The sequence below is a fragment of the Chiloscyllium plagiosum genome, chromosome 21, assembly GCF_004010195.1.
Source record: "Chiloscyllium plagiosum isolate BGI_BamShark_2017 chromosome 21, ASM401019v2, whole genome shotgun sequence".
NCBI lineage: Eukaryota > Metazoa > Chordata > Chondrichthyes > Orectolobiformes > Hemiscylliidae > Chiloscyllium > Chiloscyllium plagiosum.
The window spans coordinates 57451069-57474340 of record NC_057730.1 but is presented as its reverse complement, the minus strand read 5'-3'; the positions used below and the strand labels follow the sequence as shown (position 1 = coordinate 57474340).

General features: G+C 43.9%; 1 protein-coding gene across 1 annotated transcript in view; it reads left to right on the top strand.

Annotated features, from left to right (window-relative positions):
- The window catches only part of syt17 (synaptotagmin XVII), a 95980-nt gene that overhangs the window by 50374 nt on the left and 22334 nt on the right, over nt 1-23272 (top strand). Inside the window, exons 5-6 of the mRNA XM_043711004.1 lie at nt 5683-5803; nt 6414-6569. Coding sequence (XP_043566939.1) covers nt 5683-5803; nt 6414-6569 — 277 coding nt within the window. The remainder of the gene's footprint in view (nt 1-5682; nt 5804-6413; nt 6570-23272) is intronic.

Sequence of the window (23272 nt, the reverse complement as noted above, 5' to 3'; positions counted from 1 at the left end):
AGGCGGAAGATGAGGCGTTCTTCCTCCAGGCGTCAGGTAGTGAGGGAGCGGCGGTGAAGGAGGCCCAGGACCTCCATGTCCTCAGCAGAGTGGGAGGGGGAGTTGAATGTTGAGCCACGGGGCGGTGTGGTTGATTGGTGCGGGTGTCCCAGAGATGTTCCCTAAAGTGCTCTGCTAGAAGGCGTCCAGTCTCCCCAATTTAGAGGAAACCGCACCGGGAGCAGCAGATACAATAAATGATATTGGTAGATGTGCAGGTAAAACTTTGACGTACGTGGAAGGCTCCTTTAGGGCTTTGGATGGACGTGAAGGAGGAGGTGTGGGCGCAGGTTTTGCAATTCCTGCGGTGGCAGGGGAGGGTGCCAGGATGGGAGGGTGGGTTGTAGGGGGGCGTGGACCTGACCAGGTAGTCACGGAGGGAACAGTCTTTGTGGAAGGCGGAAAAGGGTGGGGAGGGAAATATATCCCTGGTGGTGGGGTCCGTTTGGATGTGACGGAAATGTCGGCGGATGATGTGGTTTATGCGAAGGTTGGTAGGGTGGATTGTAAATTATTGAAAATGAATTTTAAAATAAAAAAGCTTAAGTGAATGTATTTACTGTAAACATTTGTTAAAACTACTCTCAGCTGATGAAGGAGCAGTGCTCTGAAAGCTAGTGCTTCCAATTAAACCTGTTGGACTATAACCTGGTGTTGTGTGATTTTTAACTTTGGATTAGTGATGCTGGAAGAGCACAGCAGTTCAGGCAGCATCCAAGAAGCTTCGAAATCGACGTTTCGGGCAAAAGCCCATCCTCAGGATTTTTAACTTTGTTCACCTGATGAAGTTTTAATTAGCCAGGCTCCATCTAGTGGCAGTCACTAGTTGGTGCAGGTGAAACTACCTGTACTGACCAGCCCCTGCCAGGACATCAGTGAAAGTTCAGAAAGGGAGCCAGGAGAGAAGCAGACACTGGAGGCTTTAGAAGCAGAGCTGAGAGTGGGAATAGGAGATGGCGTGGGTGGGGAGGAGGCAGGGTAAACAGAGACTGAAGGAAGAGAGAGAATTGAAGGAAGACAGAGGATGGTGGTGGAGGGTTGCTTTTCAGACTGGAGGCTTGCCACAAGGGTCGGTGCTGGGTCCTCAGCTTTTTGTCATTTATATAATTTGGATGTGATTTGGATGTGAGCATAGGAGGTATAGTTAGTAAGCTTGTAGATGACACCAAAATTGGAGGTATATTGGACAGCGAAGAAATTTATCTCAGAGTACGATGGGATATTGATCAGATGGGCCAATGGGCTGAGGTGTAGCAGGTAGAGTTTAATTTAGATAAATGCGAGGTGCCGCATTTTGAAAAAACAAATCCTAGCAGGACTTACATACTTAATGGTAAGGTCCTGAGGAGTGTTGCTGAACAAAGGGACCTTGGAGTGCAGGTTCATAGCTCCTTGAAAGTAGAGTCGCGGACAGATAGGATAGTGAAGGCAGCGTTTGGTATGCTTTCCTTTATTGGTCAGAGAGTTGAGTATAGGAGTTGGGAGGTCATGTTGCAGCTGTAAAGGACATTGGTTAGGTCGCTTTTGGAATCCTGTGTGCAGTTCTGGTCTCCATCCTATCGGAAAGATGTTGTGAAACTTGAAAGGGTTCAGAAAAGATTAACAAGATGTTGCCAGGGTTGGAGGATTTGAGCTTAAGGGAGAGGCTGAGTAGGCTGTGGCTGTTTTCCCTGGAGCATTGGAGGCTGAGGGGTGACCTGACACAAGTTTATAAAATCATAAGGGGCATGGATAGGACTGCCTGGGGTGGGGGAGTCCAGACCGAGAGGGCATAGGTTTACGGTGAGAGGGCAAAGTTATAAAAGGGACCTAAGGGACAACTTTTTCAAGCAGAGGGTGGTACGTGTATGGAATGAGCTGCCAGAGGAAGTGGTAGAGGCTGGTACATTTACAGCATTTTAAAGGTATCTGGATGGGTATATAAATAGGAAGGGTCGAGAGGAATATGTGCCAAGTGCTGGCAAATGGGAATAGGTTGTTTAGGATATCTAGTCAGCATGGATGAGTTGGACCCAAGAGTCTGTTTTCATGCTTTACAGCTGTATGACTGTGTAACTTCAGCATGGAGGGGAGGAGCAGATACATGGGGAAAATTTCTTAAAAGCAGGACATCTGTATCAATAACTTTAAACCTCTCAATGGCAATGAAGGATAGAAAATCGATGGTGACCCAGTTAACATACCATGAATCAATAAACGAACTTAAACTAACAAATATTTCATTACTTTAATAATGATGTTAAAGTGAAATAATGTTAACTGAGTCAACTTTAAAGAAGGACTTACTGTAATTACATTTAGAGTCATGGATTCAGAAGCTTTGGTGCAATGGATCATCTCAGAATGGGGCTATTGTGACATTGCTCAGGATATGGGTAGCGTTGACCTTAATGACTGGTGATGGTTGGTGATCTACCAATGGATGTTGAGGGAGTTCTGGTACACACAAGCAGTGGTACCCTGCACCATGGTGATGCCTGCAACCATTGAGGTAGCAGCAGCCTGCCTTCCCTGTTCCCTCATCACTCTCCATATATCCACAGCCTTGTGGGATGGTTTCTCAATGTGACAGTGAACAGTAGCCAAGGAGAGAATGGAAATATCTCCCATTCCAGCAAGGCAGGAACCCGAGTAATGAAATATTATAGCCATGGTCACCTTCACAGTCATTGGCAATGCCAACCTCCAGCTGCAATAGGTGACTGAATTCAGTTTATACCTCCTCACAATGGCCAGGAGTTGAAGATTTGCAACCTAAGAACAAAGAACAACAAAGAAACATGCAGCACAAAAACAGGCCCTTTGGCCCTCCAAGCCTGTGCTGACACATTTTGCCCTTCCATTTTAAAACTGTCTTCCCTTACAGGATCCGTATCCCTCTATTCCCTTCCTAATCATGTATTCATCCAGGTGCTTCTTTAATGCTGCTTGTGTCTGCTTCCACTGGCAGCACGTTTCAGGCACGTATCTGCTTTTGTGTGAAAAAACCTGCCTCGCATGTCTCTTTTAAACTTCCCCTATTGCATCTTGAACCTGTCTCTCCAAGTAATTGACCCCTCCACCCTGGGATAAATCTCATACTTTCCACTCTATCCATGTCATTCACAATCTTACAAATTTCTGCCAGGTCGCCCGAACCTCCTGCGTTCTAGTGAAAACAAACCCAGTCTATCCAACCTTTCTTCATAGCTAAAATCCCCCAGACCAGGCAATATGCTGGAAACCTTTTCTGTACCCTCTCCAAAGCATCCACATCCTTCTGGTAGTGAGATGCCCAGAACTGAATGCAATATTCCAAGTGTGGCCTAACTAAAGTTTGATAAAGCTGCAGCATCACTTGTCTATCCTTACACTCAATGCCCCTTCCAATGAAGGCAAGCATGCTATAGGCCTTTATTACTCCCTTATCTACCTGCCCTGCCACCTTCAGTGATCTGTGGACCTGCACACCCAGATCCCTCTGCACATCAATGCTCATAGATTTCCTGGATTATCCGTGCTACCCTTCTGAAACAATGGGACAACATTGGCTATTTTCCAATCCTTTGGGATCTCACCTGTGGCCAAAGAGTATACAAAGATGTCCGTCAGTGCTCGAGCAATTTGTTCTCCTGCCTCCCTCAATATTCTGGGATGGATCCCATCAGGACCGGGAACTTAGCTTCCTTAATACTTTTTTAAGATGCACAACACCTCTTTCTTTTTTAATAGCAACTTGGCTTAGAAATTCGAAACTCCCTTCCCTGAGGTCATCCTCCATCAGTTCCTTCTCTTTGGTGAATACCAACACAACGTACTCATTTAGGACCTCACCTCCATCTTCTGACTCCACACATAGATTCCCTCCTTTGTCCTTGAGTGGGTCAACCCTTTCCCTAGCTACCCTCTTGCGTTTTATATACTTCCTTTTTCTTTTTAACTGAGGTCATAACATGCCTGTTCATCCAAGGTTCATGTAACTTGCCATACCGCTCCTGAACTCTTACCAACTGCCGTTTGAAATGCTCCCAAATGTCCCTCAAACAGCCGCCTCCAATCAACATTCTCCAGTTCCTGCCTAATAATGTTGTCGTACACCTTCCCCCAATTTAACACCTTTACCCAAGGATCCCTGTTATCCCTATCCATGAATATCTTAAAACTCACCGTATTATGGTCACTACTCCCAAAATGCTCCCTCACCTGGCCGGTTTAATTTCCCAAAACCAGATCCAGGTTAATCCCTTCCCTGGTTAGACTGATTACACACTGTGTCAAGAAACCCTCCTGAATGGCCCTTACAAATTCTGCCCCATCCAAGCCCCCAGTGTGAAGTGAGTCCCTGTCAAAATAGGGGAAGTTAAAATCACCCACCAAAACAACCCTGCTGTTTTGACCTCTTTCCAAAATCTGTCTACATATCCTCTCCTCTATCTCCCGCTGGTATCAGAAGTATGGTGCTGAAAAAGCACAGCAGGTCAGGCAGCATCCGAGGAGCAAAAGAGTTGATGTTTTGGGCATAAGCCCTTCATCAGGAATCTCCCTGTGGCAGTTGGGAGGCCTGTGCTATACCCCAGCATTGTGATTTCCCCCTTCCCGTTCCAGTTCTACCCATACTGCCTCACTGCACCAGTCCTCTGATACATCCTCCCTCAGTACAGCTGAGAGATACTCCTTTACCAATGAAGCAACTCCCCGACCCCTTTTACATCTCCTTCTACCACACCTAAACCATCTAAATCCTGGGACATTCAGCTGCCAATCCTGTCTCTCTTTCAGCCAAGTCTCTGTAATCACAAGAATGCCGTAATTTCAAGTACTAACCAAAGTTCAACCCATGTATCAATGAGGCCTCCTTGTGTTCCCGCCAGCATCCTCCCTTCTCCAGCAGTTTGCCCTGTTCAGCGTTGCATCCCCTGAGGGTCCTCCTGCAGCTAGCTCTCAGACCACATAGGCTAAACAAAACCTTCAAATTCTGAAATGATGCCTTCAGAATGGATCATGCCACTTCCTGTAGGTTTTTGCAATTACATGGAACAGTACAAAGCAGCAAACACTTTGACAGTCTCAATGACAGCTGTCTGAACCAAGCAACAGCTGCCCTGAAGCCCACGGACAGTCTCAACGGGTCTGGCTGGTGTCAATCCTTTTTGTTGCCAATTCCATGCTCACTCTGGGAGGTGGAGGAAGGAGTCTGTAAGGTGGAACTTTCAGATCAAAAATGGCATCAGTGTGTCAAACCAGTGAAACAAACTGATTAACAGTATGGTCTGTTGACTGTGTTACTCCCAGCTCCAAGTGACACTCTTATTGATTTGATACTGGCAGGGCCAGCTTCCACTATCTGGACACATCATTGACACTGTTTTCTGAAACTATCCCTCATAGGAGCCATAAGTCAGGACAGCGTGCAACTAAACTTTGTGCCCAGAATGTTGTTCTTCTAGAAACACTTATAAGTGATTTGTTCCAAAAGAAACATATTTGTTGCTACATATGAATATGGAAGAGAGTGTATATGTGGCTGTGATTTCATAAAGAAATCTGTTTGTGCATATATTTCATATCCTAAATATGAAGCCAAGCTGTTCCTAAGTATGATTTAATTATTAAATTCATTGCTTCAAACATTTGGTGTTTAAATTCCACTCTGTTTCCTTACAGAATGAAGTTGAACTAGGAGAGTTATTGATTTCTCTCAATTACTTGCCAAGTGCAGGAAGACTGAATGTGGATATTATTAGGGCAAAACAACTCCTTCAGACAGATATGAGCCAAGGTTCAGGTAAATCAGGTTCATATTTAACATTGACTGTTGTACAATAAGCTGGTAAGAATGTAATATTTTACTCTGCAGAGCATACACAGAGAAACATGGAAAATAGGAGCAGGAGTAGGCCATTCAGCCTTTCGAGCCTGTTCCATCATTCACTATGATCATTGCTGACCATCCAATTCTATGAGGCAAAAGTGAGGACTGCAGATGCTGGAAACTAGAGTTTAGATTAGAATGGTGCTGGAAAAGCACTGCAGGTCAGGCAGCATCCGAGGAGCAGGAAAATCGACGTTTTGGGCAAAAGCCCTTTATCAGGAATTTTGCCCGAAACGTCGATTTTCCTGCTCCTCAGATGCTGCCTCACCTGTTGTGCTTTTCCAACACCACTCTAATCCCAACATCCAATTCAGTGGCCTATTTGTGGTTTTTCCCAGATCCTTTGATCCCTTTAGCTGCAAGTGCTAAATCCAACTCACTCTTGAAATCATACATTTATATTGCAACTGTTTCCTGTGGCAGTGAGTTCTGCAGAGTAGATCCACAGAAAATGCACATTGGACACTATATCAGCTGGATATTATAACAGTCTGAAACTTATCCTGCTTTTAAACTTTGACAGATCCATTTGTTAAAGTTCAGCTGGTGCATGGATTAAAACTGGTAAAAACTAAAAAGACATCTTGTATGAAGGGCACTATCGACCCATTCTACAATGAATCGTTCAGTTTCAAAGTTCCAGTGGAAGAATTGGAAGATATCAGCTTAGTTTTTACAGGTAAGACCGTGCAGTATTCATCATCTACCCTCAGACAATTAATGTTCAATTCAATGTGAATTATCAATTGTTTCAAAATCCCAACCTGTTTGCTTTTACTCGAGGTTTCAATTTCTTTACCAAAGAAAGCCATTTGCTGGTGTGTGTGCATTTAATTTAAAAATACAGCCTGTGTTTATATAGTTCAGTGTTTTCTCATTTAAAGATTAATTCTGGATTCAGTACATTTCTGCAGTTATCACCAGACTCTGGCACTCTTCACCAAATGATCATCCTTTAAAAGGCCTAGACACTGAAAGAGGATAGGCTGTTCCACCACAGAGATCATTACATCGGAGCTGACAGCAGGAGTGTGACCAGATAAGAATCAGATCCATAAATATTACTTTATTTTTGATCTGTCTGACTCAGCTAACACCATTGTGAAGCATCAATGGATAGTTCACTTTCTAGGCTACACAGATTATGCTGCATTGGGAAGTGTATTTACTTGGTTGAGCTGCTTAGGAACATTTTAGGAGCAACTGAATTCTGTCTATTGAAACTTGATAAGCATTAATGGTGAAAAATTGGAAGGCAATATGTTGTAGTATGTTCCCGCTCTGTAATTTGTAACTCCTCAAGGCATGAATTACATTTACTGTTTTATTCTCATCTGGTGCTTTTATAAGTGGTCATTTTTTTAAAGTAAGTCAGAACAAGCATGATTTTGGAGTTGAAAAGGACTGAATGTTCATTAGCCAATTGCGTTTCATTAATAATTTCTCAGAAATACAAAAGAGATGTTATAACAGACCACAGCTAATAATGACTAATTTACTTCCTGGCAGCAGCGTCTACAAACCCTGCTTTCAGACCTGCTTATGTTTTACCAAAGTTATGTTTCCCATCTGTTCCAGCCTGCCCTGGCAATGACAATGTGCTGCAATGATTTGCAGCATTTTAATTGGTGAACTGACAGAAGAATGTTGGGGGTAGGAGTGGCTGGGACAGGACAATAGCGTGCACCACATCTTGCAGAAGTCTACATCCTGGAGGTGTCATTCTGCAGTTTAACTAGAGCTGGTCTCTGATAATCACAGTCCAGCACCTCAGTAAATAGGACATGATCTTGTTGATCCTTTTCTTGGAGTTAAAGGTCTGTCTGGTGGTCCCAGTGTGTCAATTGAAAGTTTCTTTGTCTTTCATATGGAAGTTCTTTTCATCGTGCAGGAAAGCAGCACTTTTTAACTTTAGGACATGAATTCAAGTTCACACCAGAGACCCAAGACAAGATCACCACAGGATCCTTGCAGTACAAAGACCCAAGAAAGAATTGAACATGTCCCTAGGTGTCAGAAAGGCAACACAATGACTCAATAAGGATGACAGCATTGACAACATTGATGAACTATTAATGTTCCTCAATTTACAGAGACCTCAGTGATGAGGTGAATGACAATGATAAACCAGGGAGTATTTTCCCTTCCGTGTGACGTTGTCTATCACAGTCTCACAAAGATTAACCTCAGTCTAGGAAATGTAGTTGCAAACCTATCCAACGATCTTGCTATAAATGCAACTACCTTTCTGACATCAAAATACCGTGGATTGTGGAAATTTGAATTTAAATGAAATTATTAGAGAAACTCAACAGACTAGGCAGCATCTGTGGAGAGAGAAAAACAGAGCTTGTAGAGTTTTTATCATTATTGGGAAAAGTTACAGATTAAAGAGTACAGATCGCCACATTGTTCAGATCCGATGAAAGGTGCTTGATCTGAAACATTTACTTGGTTTCTCCATCCACAGCTCTTCCTGACATCTATGATATTTCTGACCATTTCTGTTTTTATAAGCTGGCTTTCAGCATGTCCACATTAGATGTGTTGCTGACTGATTTATCCACCCTCAGATGCCTTATCTATGTCACTTCTTTCTGTCTTTTTACAGAAGGACCTAGAATGTGCCACTAGTTCACACACTGCACTCAAAGCTGCACCCAAGCAGATGCAGACACCTACCATCGCCAGCTCCTCAACAGTCACTAAGATTGGAGAATATGGGCAATGTCACTGAATCCTCCTAGGTATCCCAGCTGTGAAGCTTAAACAGAGTTATATGCAGGCAGTAGGTTCATCTTCACAGGACAGCAGTGAAATATCCAATTATACACAACGATGGGCCAGTACATGGGGGAACTCACTGCTTGAAATACTACCCAGCAGAGGTGCAAAGATTCAACTACTCTGTAGCACTGCCTTAGACAGATTGATGCCTTCACTAATGGTAGACAAAGGAGTTGTTGTGATTACACTAAGTGTTTCTGTGAGAACACTACATCATATAATTACCAGGTTCGGATCATTAAGTAGTAATTATTGTGCTTACTGATGCGGAATCAGCTTTCTGGGTATTGAACATATTCACTTCTGAAGGCGAATTCCTCATCTCTCCTGTGCATATCTCCTAGTTTATCCTGACCTCACATCCACTCTCTGTTCTTACCTTAGACTGAAGTCCTGTCCTTTTCTTTGTGACTGGTTCTGTTCCTTTACTGTCATTGAGATTCTGGGCTCCCATCTAATAATAGAGCTCAGTCAGTGCAAGTAATTCTGCCTTTAGATGATGCCTGGTTACTCTAACAATACTGTACTGTGAAAGTCATTGCAGTGATTTTATTCAATATTATATGTTTTTTATATTTAGTAATGATTTTATTTTGCAAATTATTTGAGCTGGGAATGCAGTTTTGTACACATATAGGACAGTATTTCAACTTTTATGTTGCTTTTTTTGATTGAGAAATGAAGGAATCTAATACTTGCTTTAAGCCTGATTTTTATGGAAAGTCATGTTTAATTAAAAGTTGCGTAATTTGAACACAGGATTTTCAAGAACTTTAAGCATCACTTTAAATGAGGACTTACTGTATTTGTTTCTTAGTTGACCTTCTTGGCTAATAGCAAAGACATACTTGTTTAGCATTGGAGAGAATGCTGCAGCTCAGCAGTCTGCATGGCAATTTCTGCTTTCATTCTAACCTGACTATTGTGTTTTTCGTCCCTCTAATAGATGGGCATCAGAACTTCTTGAAAAGAAGTAAGTGTGGTGTTTTTGGGAGGATATCTAATTGCCTAAACTTTTGCCAATTCCATGGTTTCTCCTCTGGGATCTTGCAGGAATGGACACTTCAGTATTCCTGATTGCCCTGCAGGGAGGGTGGATGGGAGTCCATTGGGGCCAGGATATAGCAAACCATTTTTATGAATTCTGCTGCTCCATATGTCAGTTTGAGTCATGCAGTAATCATCCGCATTGCTGGAGCTAACTGTATCGTTGATTAATTGACCTCAGCTCTTCAGCTTGAGGAGCAGGGATACAAAATTGTCAACTATTAGCAGAATTATCTGTCAAAATGATGGCAACTACATTATTTTCTTTATTTGCGAAATGTAGATGCCTGAATGTTGAAAGATATTAAGTTCTGTGCATCGTGCTAAATAGTGTGGAAATTTAGAATTGGAAGTGAAATGGGCAGAGACCCCAAATTCTAGCCCTATCTGTTGTGCTATTGGACAGTGTAGGCAGAATGGAGAATGGCTCACATGACTCTGAGAGAGTGATGGCTTTGAATTTCCTAGTTCTTTGAGAGCAGATGATGCATTGTGAACTATGATTGTATTGCTATCTTCTATCCTATAGTCACCTCTCTCTCTTGTTTACTGCAGTTTAATTTGAAAGGTGACTGTGTTCCTAAAGCCTCAGTGAACATTGAGCATAGCTGAGTTGTTAAGCGGTCTTCTCATTGCTGAAGAGATGCCATTTACCTCATATATATCTCCTCACAGTTATCGCTGAACCACTCTGACACAGCAGTTCACCAGCCTGCCCATGATGTGCTGATGTTGACAGTGTCAGTGATGTGGAGATTTGTGAATTAAGGGATTTCACACTGAGCTGCATTTCAAGAGCCAAATTCAGGTCAGTTTCAGGGTTGGAGCTGATGATGGGAAACTATCAGAAGTTCACATTTTCCCGGGGCCAGACGGTTAGAACTGTTACTTCACGCGGGGATGGTTTCCTGACCAGTGGGCCTGATGTCGGTGATGGGCAAGTTGTTGGAGGGAATCCTGAGGGACAGGATGTACATGTATTTGGAAAGGCAAGGACTGATTAGGGATAGTCAGCATGGCTTTGTGCATGGGAAATCATGTCTCACAAACTTGATTGAGTTTTTTGAAGAAGTAACAAAGAGGACTTGATGAGGGCAGAGCGGTGGACATGATCTATATGGACTTCAGTAAGGCGTTCAACAAGGTTCCCCATGGGAACCTGGTTAGGAAGGTTAGATCTCATGGACTACAGGGAGAACTAGTCTTTTGGATACAAAACTGGCTCAAAGGTAGAAGACAGAGAGTGGTGGTGAAGGGTTGTTTTTCAGACTGGAGGCCTGTGACCAGTGGAGTGCCACAAGGATCGGTGCTGGGTCCACTACTTTTCATCATTTATATAAATTATTTGGATGTGAACGTAGGAAGTTTAGTTAGTAGGTTTGCAAATGACACCAAAATTGGAGGTGTAGTGGTCAGCGAAGAAGGTTACCTCAGAGTACAACGGGGATCTTGATCAAATGGGCCAGTAGACTGAGGAGTGGCAGATGGGGTTTAATTTAAATAAATGTGAGGTGCTGCATTTTGGAAAAACAAATCTTAGCAGGACTTACACACTTAATCATACAGTCATAGAGGTGTACAACCTGGAAACAGACCCTTCAGTCCAACTTGTCCATGCCGACCACATATCCCTACCTAATCTAGTCCCATTTGCCAGCACTTGGCCCATATCACTCCAAACCCTTCCTATTCATTTACCCATCCAGATGCCTTTTAAATGTTGCCTCCACCACTTCCTCTGGCAACTCATTCCATACACGCAACGCCCTCTGAAAGTGTTGTCCCTTAGGTCCTTTTGAGATCTTTCCCCTCTCGCCAGAAACCTATACCCTTTAGTTCTGGAATCCCCCACCCCAGGGAAAAGACTTTCTAGGGAAAAGGTCCTAGGGAGTGTTGCTGAACAAAGTGCAGGTTCATAGCTCCTTGAAAGTGGAGTCGCAAGTAGATAGGAAAGTGAAGAAGGCGTTTAGTATGCCTTCCTTTATTGGTCAGAGTACTAAGTATAGGAGTTGGAAGGTCATGTTGCGGCTGTACAGCACGTTGGTTCGGCCACTTTTGGAATATTGCGTACAATTAGCACATAGGACAATACAGCGCAGAACAGGCGCTTTGGCCCTCTAAGCGCATCACCCTACACTATCCCATCATCAACCATGTGCTTATCCGAGGACTGTTTAAATGCCCCGAATGTGGCTGAGTTAACTACACTGGCAGGTAAGGCATTCCACGCCCTTACCACTCTCTGTGTAAAGAACCTGCCTCTGACATCTGTCTTAAATCTATCACCCCTCAATTTGCAGCTATGCCCCCTCGTACAAGCTGATGTCATCATCCTAGGAAAAAGACTTTCACTGTCTACCCTATCTAATCCTCCAATCATCTTGTATGTCTCTATTAAATCCCCTCTTAGCCACCTTCTTTTCAATGAGAACAGACCCGAGTCTCTGCCTTTCCTCATAAGACCTTCCCTCCGCGCCCCCACCCCCCGACCAGGCAACATCCTGGTAAATCTCCTCTGCACCTTTTCCAATGCTTCCACATTCTTCCTGTAATGGGGCGACCAGAACTGTACACAATACTCCAAGTGCGGCTTCACTAGCGTTTTGTATAGTTGCAGCATGACATCATGGCTCCAGAACTCAATCCCTCTACCAATAAAGCCTAACACACCGTATGCCTTCTAAAAAGCACTAACAATCTGGGTGGCAACTTTCAGGAATTTATGTACATGGACTCCAAGATCCCTCTGCACATCCACACTACCAAGAATCTTTCCATTGACCAAGTACTCTGCCTTCCTGTTATTCTTCCCAAATTGCATCACCTCACATTTAGCTGCATTGAACTCCATTTGCTACCTCTCAGCCCAATTCTGCAGTTTATCCAAGTCCCCCTGCAACCTGTAACATTCTTCCAAACTGTCCACTACTCCACCGACTTTAGTGTCATCTGCAAACTTACTAATCCATCCACCTATGCCTGTGTCCAAGTCATTTACAAAAATGACGAACAGCAGTGGTCCCAAAACAGATTCTTGTGACACACCACGAGTAACCAGACTCCGGGCTGAATATTTTCCATCAACCACCACTCACTGCCTTCTTACAGAAAGCCAGTTTCTTATCCAAGCTGCTAAATCACCCTCAATCCCATGCCTCCGCATTTTCTCCAAAAGCCTACCATGTGGAACCTTATCAAAGGCTTTACTGAAGTCCATGTATACCATGTTAACTACCCTACCGTCATCTACATGCTTGGTCACCTTCTCAAAAAACTCAATGAGGTTTGTAAGACACAACCTGCTCTTGACAAAACCATGTTGACTATCTCCAATCAAACTGTTGCTTGCTAGATGATTATAAATCCTATCTCTTATAATCCTTTCCAAAACATTTCATACTATACGGATCACTGGTCTCTAAATACCTGGATCATCTCTACTGCCCTTGAACAAGGGACAACATTTGCAGTCCTCCAGTCCTCTGGTACTAATCTGTAGACAATGACGACTCAAAGATCAAAGCCAAAGGCTCTGCTATCTGCTCCCTAGCTTCCCAGAGAATCCTCGGATAAATCCCATTCGGCTCAGGGGACTTGTCTACTTTCACTCCTTCTAGCATTGATAACACTGCCTCCTTACTAAGCTCAATCCTTGCTAGTCTAAGAGCCCGTATCTCGGTCTTCTCATCTGTTTTCAGTCAGGAAAAGGAGAATATTGGAGAGAAATTTCGTTTAGCACCTCTCTGATCTCCACAGCGTCTACACACAGCTTCCCATTTCTGTCTTTAACTGGCCCCATTTCTACCCTCGTCGTCCTTTTATTCCACACATACCTATAGAAACCTTTAGGGTTCTCCTTTATTCTATTTGCTAAAGACTGCTCGTGTTCCCTCCTTGCTCTTCTTAACCCTCTTGTTAAATCCTTCCTAGCTGATGTGTAACTCTCCATCGCCTCATCTGAACCATCTCCTCTCAACGTCACATAAGCCTCCTTTTTCCACTTAACAAAAGATACACTTTCTTTCGTAAACCACGGTTCCCTTACCTTATCACTTCCTCCCTGCCTGACAGGGACATACCTATTGAGGATATGCAATATCTGTTCCTTAAACCAGCTCCACATTTTGATTGCCCCCATCCCCTCCATTTTGCTACCCCATTCTATGCCTCCTAGGTCTTGCCTAATCGCATTATAATTGCCCTTCCCTCATTGATAACTCTTGACCTGTGACATATACCTATCCTTTCCATCGCTAAACTAAACATAACTGAATTATGGTCACTCTCTCCAAAGTGCTCACCTACAACTAAATCCAACACCTGGCCTGGTTCATTACCAAGCACCAGATCCAGTGTGGCCTCCCCTCTTGTCGGCCCTTCGACATACTGTGTCAGGAAACCGTCCTATACACATTGGACAAAAGCTGATCCATCCGATGTACTAGAGCATTTCCAGTCAATGTTGGGGAAGTTAAAGTCCCCCAGAATGACCATGCTGTTCCTTTCACTCCTACCCAAAATCGTTTTGCCAATCCTCTCCTCCAAATTTCTGGAACTTTGCAGAAGCCTGTAAAAACCTCCCAGCAGTGTGATCTCTCCTCTCCTGTTTCTAACCTCAGCCCATACCACCTCGTCAAAAGTTCTTTCAGCCACCGTTATACTGTCCTTGACTCTCCTTTACCACCTTCCCTGTTCTTAATGAAAGATCTAAATCCTGGAACCTGCAACATCCATTCCTTACTCTGCTCTATCCATGTCTCCAAAATGGTCACAGCATCAAAGTCCTAGGTACCTATCCATGCTGCAAGCTCACCTACCTTATTCCAGATACTTCCAGCGTTGAAGTAGACACACTTCAAACCAGCTTGCTGTCTGCCAGCGCACTCCTGTGACCATGAAATCCTGTCCCTGCCCTCCCTACTCTCACCCTCCTGTGTACTGGAACTACACCTCAGGTTCCCATCCCCCTGCTGAGCTAGTTTAACCCAATTGAATAGCACTAGCACATTTCCCACCCAGGATATTAATACCCCTTTAGTTCAAGTGAAGACCGTCCTGTTTATACAGGTCCCACCTTCCCCAGAAAGAGCCCTAATTATCCATGTACCTAAAACCCTCCCTCCTGCACCATCCCTGCAGCCAAGTATTCAGCTGATTTCTCTCCCTGCTCCTTGCCTCGCTATCACGGGTAACAAACTAGAGATAACAATTCTGATTGTTCTAGCTCTCAGCTTCCACCCTAGCTCCCTGAAATCCTGCCTTACATCCCTATCCTTCTTTCTATCTACGTTGTTGGTACCTTCGTGGGCCACGACTTGAGGCTGGTCACCCTCTCCCTTCAGGACCCCAAAGGTATGATCCGAGACATCACAGACCCTGGCATCTGGGAGGTAATACACCAACTGCGAGTCTCGTTCACTCCCAACAAACCTTCTATCTGAGCCTCTAACTATTGAATCCCCAATGACTAACACTCTCCTCCTTTCCCTCCTTCCCTTCTGTGCAACAGGGGCAGACTCTGTGCCAGAGACCTGCACCCCAGTGCATACCCCTCGTAAGTTCCCCCCTCCCAACAGTATCCAAAACAGTATACTTGTTTTTCAGGGGAACACCCACAGGAGATCCCTGCACTGACTGTTTTCCCCCTTCAAACAGATACCCAGCTTTCTTCGTGACTAAGAGTAACTGCTTCACTGTAACTCGTATCTATCACAGCCTCTGCCTCCTGAATGATCTGAAGTTCATCCAGCTCCCGCTCCAGTTCCCTAACACGGTCTTGGAGGAGCGAGAGTTGGGTGCACTTCCTGCAGATGTACTTGGATGGGACACTAATGTCGTCCCTCACCTCAAGCATCATGCAGGAGGGACATTCCTCTCCCTGCACTGCCATCCCTGCTAGTCCCCTTATCAGAAAGTAAAAAAGAAGAGAAGCTTACCTGATGTGTTGAGAGTGTGTTGCTGGAAAAGCACAGCAGGTCAGGCAGCATCCGAGGAGCAGGAAAATCGACATTTTTGGCCGGAGCCCTTCATCGGGAATGTTCATTCCTGATGAATGGCTCCAGCCCAAAACGTTGATTTTCCTGCTCCTCGGATGCTGCCTGACCTACTGTGCTTTTCCAGCACCATACTCTCAACTCTGATCTCCAGCATTTGCAGACCTTACTAGCCCCTTACCTGATGTGTCCCTGGTGTTTAAGATGAGAGGATGGGTGGGAGCCCCTACAAGGGTAGGGTCTTGTGTTTAGAAAACACTCACTTATATAGCTGAGGGAAAAATAATTCTGGTCTCCTTATCGGAAGGATGTTGTGAAACATTAGATTACTTACAGTGTGGAAACAGGCCCTTCGGCCCAACAAGTCCACACCGACCCACCCAGACCCATTCCCCTACATTTACCCCTTCACCTAACACTACGGGCAATTTAGCATGGCCAATTCACCTGACCTGTACATTTTTGGATTGTGGGAGGAAACTGGAGCACCCGGAGGAAACCCACGCAGATACAGGGAGAATGTGCAAACTCCACACAGACAGTTGCCTGAGACAGGAATTGAACCCGGGTCTATGGCGCTGTGAGGCAGCAGTGCTAACCACCGTGCCGCCCACTGAAACTTGAAAGGGTTCAGAAAAGATTTACAAAGATGTTGCCAGGGTTGGAGGGTTTGAGCTACAGGGAGAGGCTGAATAGGCTGAGGCTGTTTTCCCTGGAGCATCAGAGGTTGAGAGGTGACCTTATAGAGGTTTATAAAACCATGAGGGGCATGGGTAGGGTGAATAGAGAAAGTCTTTTCCCTGGGGTGGGGGAGTCTGAAATTAGAGGGCATAGGTTTAGGGTGAAAGGGGAAAGATTTAAAAGGGACCTAAGGGGCAACCTTTTCACACAGAGAGTTGTGCATCTATGGACTGAGCTGCTAGAGGAAGTGGTGGGTGCTGGTACGATTGAAGCATCTGAAAGGCACCTGGATGGGTACATGAATAGGAAGGGTTTACAGGGATATGGGCCAAGTGCTGGCAAATGAGACTAGATTAGGTTAGGATATCTGGCCGGCATGGATGAGTTGGACCGAAGGGTCTGTTTCCATGCTGTGCATCTATAACAGTATGACTCTGTAGGCAGCAGCTGCAGAAGTGGAGGTTGGGCACTCAGTGTCATGGCAAGAGCATCCTCATCTGAGGGTGCTCAGTGTCCTGAGGGAGAGAGTTTGTGCCAAAGCTTCACACCCTGCCATAGAGAAGCAAGAGGGAGGGCAGCTGAGATCCCCTGGCTCCCAGGTAGGAGGGAGAGGAGTATTCCTTCACAGAGTGAGGCAAGAGCATCTCCATCTGTCTCCAATCTCTCCTCTGCTTTTACCTCTTCCTCATGTTTTCACTGAGCTGCTTCCTTCCAGCCTTGCTGTCCCCTGGAGGGCAGAGGAAAGGCCCTGCAATGACCAAGACCTTAACAGGATGGCATTGACCACTGGATCCAAGGCATAGTGCCTTCTGAGTCTCTGTTGCCCCATCAGCTGGGAGTCCGACGTGTTGTCCAGCCTGGGAGTGTCTGATCACCTGGCTGTTGGATCAGTGCCTGAGAGATTTTCCAGAGGTCAGCACTGTCAATGGCACAGACAACTCTGTCCTTCAGTCTCCTGGTCAGCACCATTCTCCATTATCGACCTGTATCTTCACCTCTACTTGATCCTGTGCTGCAATATGTTGTCTGTAGGGGCCTTTGTTTCTGAAGATTGTACCCTCCATTCCCAGGTGCCTGTTCCTGGCGCTGAAGGAGCCTGTGCCGTTGTTCCAGCACCCAGCTGATGCAGGCTGGCAATGATCACCTCGACTGACAACATTCGTAATGCTGCCTCCTTTCTGAACTCTGATAAACTACTGCAACTTTAACATTTACTCTAAGGCATACTCTGAACCCCAGGACCTTCCAGAATGTTTAGGAACGTGGGCTTTGGATAGATGCTTCACTCAGGGATTGCCCAGACTGTGCTTCACCACCAGAATGGGATTATGGGATCTCACATTCTGAGACAGCGACGGTCCTGTCGAGTTCAGGCTATGTTTTGTCGGATATGAGGCCCCTTTAAAGGTTGCTGTTTTTGTTAAATGTTCGTTAATCTTCACGGCTGCTGTATTTCTAATGAACCTTGTTACAGCAAGGTTCCGTAGAAAGGTAGCTATTCAAGTTTTAAAACCCATAACACCATAAGCTACAGGAGCAGAATTAAGATATTTGGCCCAAGTCTGTTCCGTCATTCAGTCATGGCTGATATTTTTTTTTAACCCCATTCTCCTGCCTTCTCCCTGTAACCATTGATCCCCTTATTAATCAATAACCTATCTATCTGTCTTAAATACACTCAATGACTTGGCCTTGACAGCATTCTTTGGCAATGATTTCCACAAATGCACCACACTGCAGCTGAAGAAATTCCTCCTCATCTCAGTTCTAAAGGGTCACCCCTTCACTCCAAGGCTCTGCCCTCTATTTTTGTCTCCCCAACTAGTGGTAACATCTTTTCATCTGATCTTTCCAGGCCTCCCAGTATTCTGTACGTTCAGTCAGATTCCCCCTCATCCTTCTAAACTTCATCGACTACAGACTCAAGAGTCCTCAACCACTCCTCATGTGACAAGCCCTTCATCCCTGAGATCATTCTTGTAGACCTCCCTCCAAGACCAGCACACCCTTCCTTCGATACAGGGCCCACAACAGCCAAATGTCGTGTGACCAGAGCTTTATACAGCCTCAGTAGTACATTTCTGCTGTTGTATTCCAGCCTTCTTGAGATTAATGCTAACATTGCATTTGCCTTCCTACCTGCCAACTAAACCTGCAAGTTAACCTTAAGAGAATCATGAAGTAAGATTTCCAAGTCCCATTGTACTTCAGTTTTCTGAAGTCTTTCCCCATTTAGAAAATAGTCCATACCACCAATCTTACCACCAAAGTACATAACCTCACACTTTCCTACTTTGCCTTTCATCTGCCATTTCTTTGTCCACTCTCCCAGCCTATCCAAGGCCTTCTGTAGCCTCCCCACTTCCTCAACACTACCTGTCCCTGTTCTCACTAAATAATCTCAATGACCAACCCCCCCCCCATTCAATCCCTGGCCCAGTCAGGGATTGCATTATGTTAATTGTTGATAACGTTAATTGTTATTGGCTAAATCCTGTCAAAGTTACAGCGTATTACTAAACTGTATTCTGGAAATTGGCATCATTCTGGAGAGTGAGTTACAACTGATTCCAATAACCATCAGAAATTCAGACAGAAGAATCTAAAGCAAGAACAGTGCTCTACAGGGGTGTTGAGACAACACTGATGGAAGGTTACTGTATTTTTTTTCACTAGGTGTCTTCTGTACAAATGTGATCTTTCCTTATGTTGTGTCTGGAGAGAACATTTGGAAATGGTTGCAAACTATCAAGAATAACAGCTCTGTCACAAATGGAGGAAAACTGTTTGACATGATGAATGAGTGTTGCACCAGATTCAAGTGGAAACCTTCCAACTGGTGCCAGTACATTGAAAAACAGGTCCATATCGAAGTCACCATAGTCTTACCAGACCATAAGGCTGCTTTCTCATTAGAGAGAGAGAGAGAGAGAGAACTGGTGGTGGTTTAACCTGAGAGTTATCACGCCTCGAATAAGGGGAGAGGTTGAGAAGGAGAGTACTTCATGGTAACATCTACCAGTGTGAGAACTGAACATATATTAATTCTGGTGACAAAAAAGAGCTTTTATGTAAAAGGACCAAAACAAAAAGTACTGGAGCAATGAATCATTTGATATTTGAACATTCCAGAGACGTATTTATCAGTGTTTAGCAGTCATAGTGTTTGGGGAATGCTTAGTAGTGTTGATGTGAGTGTTGGGTGATTGAGAGCACAGGTTCAGTGCTGTTTACTTAGTCGTGGCCATGAGTCAATGTAACCATCAATCCACAAATTATGAAAATATTGTATTTAATGTGAAAGAATTCAGCCACAATACAGCACATTGAAATATTGAGTGTATCAACTTAGGTTTGCAAACATATGGAGAGCAACAGTGTGGGAATGGAAATCAAAACAGTTGAAAAACAAACTGCTGACTGCTTGGCAAAGTCAGTGTCGTTTTCGGATACTAACTTTGTCACTGTGGAGAACCCGGTTGAGGGAGATGACAGCACTGGGGCAAAGGCATATTTTACTGGTGAAACATTGATTGTCAGCATTAGGATCTGTGGATGTTCCTCACATTGTGTAGCCAAGAGAGTAAACACATAAATAAAAGCCAAATGCAGTGGATAGAACATAGAACATAGAAGAATACAGCGCAGTACAGGCCCTTCGGCCCTCGATGTTGCGCCGATCCAAGCCCACCTAACCTACACTAGCCCCACTATCCTCCATATGCCTATCCAATGCTCGCTTAAATGCCCATAATGAGGGAGAGTCCACCACTGCTACGGGCAGGGCATTCCACGAACTCACGACTCGCTGAGTAAAGAACCTACCCCTAACATCTGTCCTATACCTACCCCCCCCCCTTAATTTAAAGCTATGCCCCCTTGTAATACCCGACTCCATACGCGGGAAAAGGTTCACACTGTCAACCCTATCTAACCCCCTAATCATCTTGCCCTCATCAGTAAGGCAGTATTTAAATTAATATAGTAGCAAGGAGTCCTAGGAAGATTGAAATAAATCGGAAAAGAAGGAAAACTCATCTTTGGTTACAGTCATACCTAACACCGAAGAAAATGATTGTGGCAGTTGGAAGCTAATCAATTCAAATCCAGGACATGATGAGGATTTTTTCTCAATGATCAGTTCAATTTAAAAATCCTCTGAAGCTGCCTATGCTGCAAGACCAGGAGAACACCTGCTTTAGTTAATAAGAGGCAAGTTTGTGCCTCACAAGTGCCAGGCAATTACCATCTCCAACAAGGGAGAATCTAACAATCTTCATTTGACATTTAATTACATTACCATCACTGAATCCCTCTCCATTGACATCCCAGGCATTACTATTGAACAGAAATAAACTGACTAGACAAATAAAAACTGTGGATGCAGGAGCAAGTGAGAGGCAGGAAGTTGCGCAGTGAGTAATCTACCTCAGGACTTTTCAAAGCCTGTCCACCATCTGCACGGCATAAGTCAGGAGTGTGAAGGAAGTCTCTCCACTTATCCAGATGAATGTAGATCCGCCAACACACAAGAAGCTTGATACAATACTGGATAACACAGCCTATTTAATTAGTATCCCATCTATAATCTTAAATGTTCACTCTACACCATTCTCATTACAACATTCATTACAGCAACTTGCTAAGGCTGCTTCAACAGCACCTTCCAAATACATGGCTTTTATCACCTAGAAAGACAAGGGGCAGCAACATACTACCACCTACAAGTGTCCCCTCAAAGCAGACACACTGTTCTAACTTGGAATTATATGACGTTTCCCCTTCACTGTTTTTGGGTCAAAATCCTGGACTTCTCTTCCTCATCATATTATACATGAATATGCATCTGGTGGACTGCAGTAGTTCAAGATGGTGGTACACAATCAACTTCTCAAGAACAATTAAGACCCACCAGCAAATGATAGCCTTAACAGAAATGCTCATATCCCACAAGGGAATTAAAAATAAAACACCTGAGTATCTTCATAACGTGTGGAAGAGTGATAGTTTATTACTATTATCCAGCTAAATTTACCATATACCACTTTCATTTCTTTGCTGCCAAATGTCATGGCACTTGACATACTCAGCTTTGCCTTTAGTGCCAAAATGTGCCATGTAATTGTACATACAGCATTTTTATTGAATTGTACACATTCTACAAGACAGTACAAGGGCCGTATCATATCAAGAAAATTAAATGATACTATTGGTTGCAAGCCCTGACAATAAGACAACAAACAAAACTAAATTTAGAAAATAAATTACAGACAACTCGCACAATATAAAAGTCTTAGAATATCATTGTTGCTCCTCCTTGTAACCAGAATAAAGCTTCACAATGATACTATAAAGTCAGCAGTACTCTTATTTTCTTAAACCTTTGCTGCTGCAGACATATCTCAACCATTTAATTACACAACAACACATGATAAATTGGTATAATTACCACATCTCATAATAGGTACCTATAATTAAATTTAAAACAACAACCTGAAATCAGAGTTCAGACAGTTTACAAAGGGTTTTTGCCTTCTTACATTTTTTGCTGTCATCTGGAGCTAATTTTTCTCTTCTGGAGACAGCAGCAATGATTATTTACACATTTAAAAATACTAGTACACAGCATGAATAAAACTATTTTCCTAGCTTCCATGTTTTTTATTAGCTGATGTCTTCTTCTTCACTTCTCTCTCCCAAGGCATGTCCTTGAAGATTTTTCACTGAACCACAGGTAAATGCTGTGATGTTTGTTTACTTTGTGGTGGAGCAAGGATGCAGGCCACAAGTCAACCTCAATCCAAGCAGGAATTAAATCCAGCCCTCCATTATCACTTGAGGCAGTGACAAAAAGGGAACAATTGAGGAGTATGTACTATCCACCTATCATAAACATTCTTATTAATAGTCAAACACAGATTTGGGAAACAGAGTCTTCTGTAGCATGATAACTAAATTTCTCCTTGCTTACTGTACTTTTGTGACTTCTACCATGAGGCACTCACTCTTGGCATCCATGTATAGTGATTCAATGAATAAACAGTACAAGCCAGATTGTGGTCCCATGAACTCTTGACATGATGTTAGAGTATAGCTGGGATCCATTGTTGAAGATCTGTTCAGAACCATAGCTACTAAAAGATGAACACGGGTATATTCAGACCCACTAAAAGCTGCTAAAGGCCATAGAAAGCCACAGAATAAGAAACTACAGAAGGTTGTGTGCATAGCCCAGACCATCACGGAAGCCAATTTTCCTTCCATGGACTCTATTTATATTTTCTCATTGTCAGGGAATGGCTGCCAACACCATCAGTGACCCCTTCTCATCCTGTTAATGCTCTCCTACAACCTCTTCCGTCAGGCAGAAGATACTGAAGCTTGAACACACGCACTTCAGATTAAGGAACAGCTTCTTCCCAGCCATTATTAGACTGACGAATGGACTCTCTAACTTCAAATAACTGCTTGTTACTGTTGGTCTTGCCTATCACATGTCCTGTGATTAGATAGATTAGATTCCCTACAGTGTAGAAACAGGCCCTTCGGCCCAACAAGTCCACACCGACCCTCTGAAGAGTAACTCACCCAGACTGATTTCCCTATATTTCCCGCTGACTAATGCACCTAACACCATTATTGGCAATTTAGCATGGCCAATTCACCTGACCGGCACATCTTTTGGAATGTGGGAGGAAACCGGAGTAAACGAGTGAGAGACTATCACACATCTGCTGAAATGTGCCTTTGCAAAGGAAGCTGGAAAGAGATGTAGTGGTTTTTTTGTTAAGTATAGAGGAGAAAGTGAGGTCTGCAGATGCTGGAGATCAGAGATGGAAATGTGTTGCTGGAAAAGCGCAGCAGGTCAGGCAGC